General features: G+C 26.6%; 1 protein-coding gene across 1 annotated transcript in view; it reads left to right on the top strand.

Moving 5' to 3' along the window:
• Positions 1-6,808, top strand: part of LOC100161913 (BRCA1-A complex subunit Abraxas 1) — a 7,647-nt gene continuing 839 nt past the window's right edge. Inside the window, exons 1-5 of the mRNA XM_001945582.5 lie at positions 1-282; positions 1,492-1,582; positions 1,665-1,780; positions 1,862-2,067; positions 2,364-2,513. Coding sequence (XP_001945617.1) covers positions 190-282; positions 1,492-1,582; positions 1,665-1,780; positions 1,862-2,067; positions 2,364-2,513 — 656 coding nt within the window. The 5' untranslated portion in view covers positions 1-189. The remainder of the gene's footprint in view (positions 283-1,491; positions 1,583-1,664; positions 1,781-1,861; positions 2,068-2,363; positions 2,514-6,808) is intronic.

The following is a 6,808-nucleotide window of genomic DNA, read 5'->3' as shown; positions in this document are numbered from 1 at the left end:
AATAATAATACAAAATAATAAATATCATACAAATAACGCACTCGTCCGACATCCAAAATTGTCGGCAATCGCCAATCGGCATTCCGCCATTTGCCGATCGCCGTTCGTAAAGATCAAAAAGTCTGGTAACGACCAAACGGATTGTCTGGCAACCACTAGCTTGCCTGCGATCGAAATTTCCCATCAGTCATGTCACGGGAATACTACAATTTGCGATTCGTCGTCACCACACCGACGCTGTCCATCACCGAGTACAACTGCCTAAAAGAACCTTGTAACCAGGTACGTGCAATTGTTGGAATGCTTTTTTGAAAAAATCTTATACCTACTTATGTATGAACGGTGAACGCTGTGCGCTGAGGCAACGAAACACGTTCCTTACAACACTGTTCAAGTTACATTCTTAACTAGGTACCCGCCAAAGTTAAATATGTAAGTCATTTCGGTTTGAGGTTTCGTTTGTTTGACTTTTGATCAACAAATTAGAAAACTTTATTATGGGCTTTTTCTATTATCATAGGCCCAATTAGGTGGTGGCTCCTGGTTGCTCCCTCCTGGCTTAACCCTCCAAATATTTACCTAGACTCCACAAAATAGGTACAGATACAAATTATGTTTAATATTATCATCAATATCAAAATTTTATTTACAAAGCAATTTTTGGCAACAAGTTATTTTTCTTATTACCTAATATCATAATTCATAACGAGTTAATTAAAAATTTTTCTTTAAAAAAATTAGTACAAATTTGAAGTTTTTTTTAATTTTAATTTTTTATTTGTTATATAAATTGGGAAGTTTCATTTTCAAATTATAAAAACCCCAAATTCGTTCACATTTTTTTTTAAAAATTATTTTATCAACTCGTTATGAAATATAAATCTGGTTTTTGGTGATAAGAAAAATAGCTTGTTGCCAATAATATTTCCTGGTTAAAATTAAAGAAAATTTTAATATTGATGATATTAAACAAGTAGTTGCTGAAGATGTGTACCCAAATTTATATAAATTGATACAATTAGCTTTCACTATACCTGTTAGTTACGCAACCCGCAAAAGTTCATTTTCTTCAATGCGGCGATTAAAAACTTGTCAGAGAACAACAATAAGACTAGAACAATTTTAAAAATGTATTAATATTGAATTTCGAAAGAGATGTAACTAACAGTTTTGGCACAAAAACAATTATTAATACATTTTCTGCAACTAATAGAAAATTAGTATTGATTTAATATTATTTTATGTATTTGATATTAATTTATATGCACATTTTGTATTTAAGTAAAAGTTTAATTAAAAATGTGTTATGGTACCTACTTATTTATAATTTTAAATATTTTTTTTTAATTTACTACTTAGTTTTATATGAATTTATTTGTGTATTGTTAATAGCCAGCCGGTTAGGGACTGACTAATTGTGTTTTACCTATATGATTATTTATTAATAATTAATAATTATCTACACATCTATATTTCTATAATTTTTTTTAGATTGGATTCCTAATTGGCGATAAAAAAATTAAAGTATCAAATGTTATAACTGATGAATCGTTAAACAACACCATCACAGAAGAAACAATATGTAATCAACAGTACTTTATAAATACAAAAATTATTGGATACTTAGTTCTAAAGAATTTTTATTATTTTATTTTTGATTCCAGGTGTCCATGCTTCATATCCACTACCAGATTTTTATGAACAACTATGTTCAAACCCATTACAAATAGACTACAAAAAATTGAAATACTTTTTACAGAAATGTCCAGCAAATTATGAGGTGAGTAAATAACTATTTTATGTCTAAATGTCTAGATTAGATTTTATGTTAAATTAATTATGTGCATCTACTTTGTTTTAGAAATCTATTGTTGGTTGGTACAGATTTCGTAGAAATGCTGTATTATCTCCCAGTATTGCTGATATTCGTTTCCATGCACAACTCAGTAATATTTTTGATAAAATGAGTGTATCATCAAACAAATTTCTATTTTGCATGTTGAACCATAACTATATTGGTTCCATGGATCATAAATTCAATCATATTTTTTACAGATGTGACACTGGGTAAATACTACAAAACATAATTAAATACCTAAATTTTAGACAAGTAATAATATATTATTGTTTAAAGCAGTGTCGGCCTAGTCATGGGTCTCGTAATTTTTTTTATTTGCTTGTAATTTTTAGTTGAAATTTTTTTTACATGGCCTAAAGCCATTCATTATGGGGCCACTTTTAAAAAACTGATCAGTGAACCTTTGGTGTGCCAGGCCAACACTGGTTTCAAGAGTATTATGAATACATTGTATATTAGTTCATTGTAAAAATTTTAATTTGAAAAATTATTTTCTTTTCTTTAGAAAATGCTTGAACCCAGTTAAAGTTGATATCGTGAATTTAAGTACAAAACCTTTCATCGAAGATGATAATCTTGGATATAAGACAAACATTAATTTAATCGATAACTGCAAAGCATACACAGACACTATAAATAAAGTATTTGGAAATGGGTAAGTCAACAACTAAATACAATTAAAATAGTAGTAGGTAATATTATTATTTGAAAATCGATTAAAGATTAAATTATTGAATAAGTAATGTTATGAGGAACTTATGAAATGACTATGTTGTAAAATACCTGTTTAATCATTAAGCTAATCATACCATCTTGTAAATTTGCATGATTCTCATTAATAAAAAACAGATTTCAATTCACTGAAAAGGTTTAATTTATTATTAAGCACAGGCTCTATAAAATATCAAAACATGCACTAAAATGTTTAAAAAAAATTTTTTTTTTTGTTTTGTTATACAAAATCAAATTTAATATGCTAACCTCATTAAGCTTAACTTAAGGTAAGGTTTATTGAGTTACAATTTCAAAAACAAATTAAAATTAGTACACAATATTTTATGCATACACGTACACTGTACCTACTGTTATGAATATTTTATAAGATGATATCAATAATAATCGATAATTAAGCATAAATACATTATTCTTGTTACTCTCACTATTTTAACAAGTATAATAACTATAATTTACATAACTATAAGAGGTGAATCACATGTTCATTGAAAGGTATAATAATATTAGGTACCATTTCTAATTAAATATGCAAAAAAAAATTTTTATTTTTTAATTCATTATTACTTCGTTTACCCTTAATTTTCCTTTAGTTTGTAGAGTTTCTCATGTGTTACTATAGAGGAGTAAGCATGCATTGGAGTGATGAGTCAAACTGTTTGAATCTCAAACTGGACCAAACCTTTGATGTTCGGTTTAGTATGAAATTCAAACTGTCAGACTTTTCGGCCTCAATAGTTCAAATACCAAATATTTGTAAAATTCTTCAAAAGTTATTTAAAATAATGTATAATCAGTAATCACTATTTACTATTTAGAAATAATTAGACCATTAGATATCATGTACCTACATTAATTGCTATTTTTATCATATTTATTGTAACGGGACAAATCTATTTTGGGTTTACCCATGGTAATATTCCAATACCGTGGCTGTGTTGGTAAAAACATGTTCACAATTTACATTCTATAATTCTATAATAGGTAATATGAATTACAAAAGTTCAAAATATAATTGTAATTATGATTAATGGTTGATTTGAATTTCACATGGTAAAAAAATATTGAGTTCGAGTTTGAGTTTGACTTAAAATGATTCTATGTTCATTTCGGTAGAAAATATTAAGGTTTGGCAACATTATTTTTTTAAAGTATGCAAATTTGTGGTATCAAATTTTGAAATGTTAAATATGAAAAGAAAATCTTTTATGAATTCTTAATAACAAATAGTTTGAACATTTTAAAAATGTTGATGATTTTTTTTAAAATAGAAACTTTAAATGCATATAAATATAATTAAGCCTATTTATCTTTAATATTTTTGAACTTCCATTAGTGAGATTTATAAGGAATCTAGTATCAAATTTTTCAGCTTTTTTTGAGAATATTTTTTTAAAAAAGTGGGTAATTGAGTGTCGCTATGCTGTAAAATAGGTTACGAGTGGCTTACTGTAATAGATGGTGTTAAATTTGAATACAATGATATCATAATATCATTGTATAAGAAAAACGATTCTGAGCGAAAACGGTCAGTTAGCCTATGATATTACTAAGTATATTTGATGATATTATTGTGAATAAAGTAATTTATATATAACCTATTTACGTGGAACATTTTTTTAAATGTTCAATCCTTAGCTATAAAAGTTGAACATTTTAGATTCTAAGTGAAACGATGAATGTATTGATTTTACAATGATGTGTTTTTTTTATTTTTTTATTTTAATTTTTTGTGTCTGTCATCACCCTTTAGGACAGTAAAAATGAGCGTTTGAATTTCATATTTTTACAAGATTGGATATTCACTCCATTTCTCACGTAGTGGATTTTGTTATTTCATTGTAATTCAAAAACGAATAACTGTAGATACATGAAAATTTCACCGAATGTTCATATTTTCATTTTCAATACTCCATACAATTTGGAAAATATTTTGACTCTTTTTGAGCTGTTTACGGGCATTGTCAGTTTTCAATTTTTTTAGTTTTTTTTTTCTATAAATATCAATAAAAATGTATATGTTGGATAAAAAAGCGTGAAAATATAATGCAAGGCTCCTGATATATTGCTACAGTTGCAATTGAAAAACATTGAAAATACATAGGCACAATTTTTTTTTTATAAGCATTTATAGTTCGAATTTTGACTAAATATATCAAGTTTAAAATTTAATCATTATTTTTAGTTAAAAATGTATAAAATGTTATAGCTTTTATAGCTAAGGTTTAAAAATTTAAAACAAAGTCCCATGTAAATAGGTTATATATAAATTACTTTATTCACAATAATATCATCAAATATACTTTCTAATATCATAGATTACCGGCTGACTGACTGCTTTCGCTCAGAATCATTTTTCTAATACAATGATATTATATCATTGAATTCAAATTTAACACCATACATTAAACTGACCTACTGTACAGTAGAGTGATGTCCACTTGCCAACCTTTTCTAAGTTTTTAACTACAAAATAATTATACAGTCTTAAATTTAAAAAAAAATTGTACCTAAGTATTTTTAATATATTCCAACTGCTATTGTAACAATATATCAGGAGCCTTGCATTAAATGTTCACTTTTTTTTAACCAATAAATAAAATTTTACTGTCCGTCAACAGCTCTAAAAGAGCTAAAAATATTTTCAAAATTGTATGGTGTATAGAAAATGAAAATATAAACATTCAGTAAAATTTTCATAAATCTATAGTTATTCGTTTTTGAATAACAATAAAATAACAAAACCAGTACATCAGAAATCGAGTGAATACCTATCCAATCTTGTAAAAATATGAACTTCATACCCTCATAAAAATTTAATTTGATTTGCTTGTAGACATTTTTTTTTTTGATAAAGGTAGACAAACTTATAAATAATCTTGTATTGCATTTTCAAATCTTAGATTTAAAAAGAAAATTTTTTATGAATTCTCAACTTAAAATAATTTGCAAATTTTCATGATTTTTCCGTATTTTGTCAAGATTTTGACTTTAAGTGCTTATAAAAAAAAAAAACTGATTAAGAATTTTTAATGTTTTCAAATCTCATTGTAATAATATAGTAGGAGTGTTGTATTAAATTTTCAAGCATTTTTAGTCAACAAATTAAGTTTTATTAACATTCATAGATATAAAAACTAATAACATTGGAAAATGAAAATGTCCCTAAACAGTTCAAACAAATCAAAATATTTTGATAATTTTTATCATGTATAGAAATTCAAATATAAACAGTCATTTTTTTAAAAGTTGCACCCAAAACCAATATAATTTTGTCAAAAACCGTTTTTACGTAAAAATTCCCGTTTTTCCTTAATTTTTATGTTGTTTTTTTCAGACACTTTTGAAAATTATTGAGAATTTTAAATTTTGACTTCCCCAATGCACCAATTAGATTCACTTTCCCAAGATACTGTTGAAGAAAATCGAATCAGTTTTACTGCCCCCAACCGTGATGACAGACACAAAAATAAAAAAACACACATCATTGTAAAATCAATACATTCATCGTTCCACTCAGAATCTAAAAGGTGGATAAGTGGATTTCGCTCTGCTGTACAGTAGGTTACAAGTGGGTCACTGTCAGTCTTGGGTAGTATTCCGAATAAAGTATTCCGAATACAGTATTCGGAATACTATTTAGGTATTCAGAATACTTTTGAAAATACTTTTCCTAAAAGTATTTTACGCAGTATTCAGAATACCGTCGAAAGTATTCCAAATACTATATTCGGAATACTTTAATAGTATAACAATATATTTTTTTAGGATTTTGTTTATACAATTTAAAACGAAAAATAGAAAACGTATAATTTTTGTTGGAAATTTCAAATTTGTAGGTAATTCAGTTATCGATATTTGATAACATCTATCAATATTTAATATCATACATTCATACAATAATAAAATTATGACCGGTATTGGCATGTATACTTAAAAACTCCTAATGATACCCGTTGGAATTCCTGGTTTGATGCTATAAAATTTCTTATTATTCATTTTAAAAAGAGCCCTTCTAAATTTTACAAGATATGTGATGCCCTTACAGTTAATCGTTTTTCTAAAACCGATATAGAATTTTTGGAGGAGTATTTACTAGTAATGGAGCCTCTGTGTGTGTGTCTAGATGTATTACAAGGGGAAAAACATATGTATTTTGGTTACTTATTGCCATCTATCACATCACTCAAACAAAAATATGATGATAAACTATCGGAA

The sequence above is a fragment of the Acyrthosiphon pisum genome, chromosome X (assembly GCF_005508785.2).
Source record: "Acyrthosiphon pisum isolate AL4f chromosome X, pea_aphid_22Mar2018_4r6ur, whole genome shotgun sequence".
NCBI classification, from domain to species: Eukaryota; Metazoa; Arthropoda; class Insecta; order Hemiptera; family Aphididae; genus Acyrthosiphon; species Acyrthosiphon pisum.
This window is presented reverse-complemented; position numbering and strand designations above follow the sequence as displayed.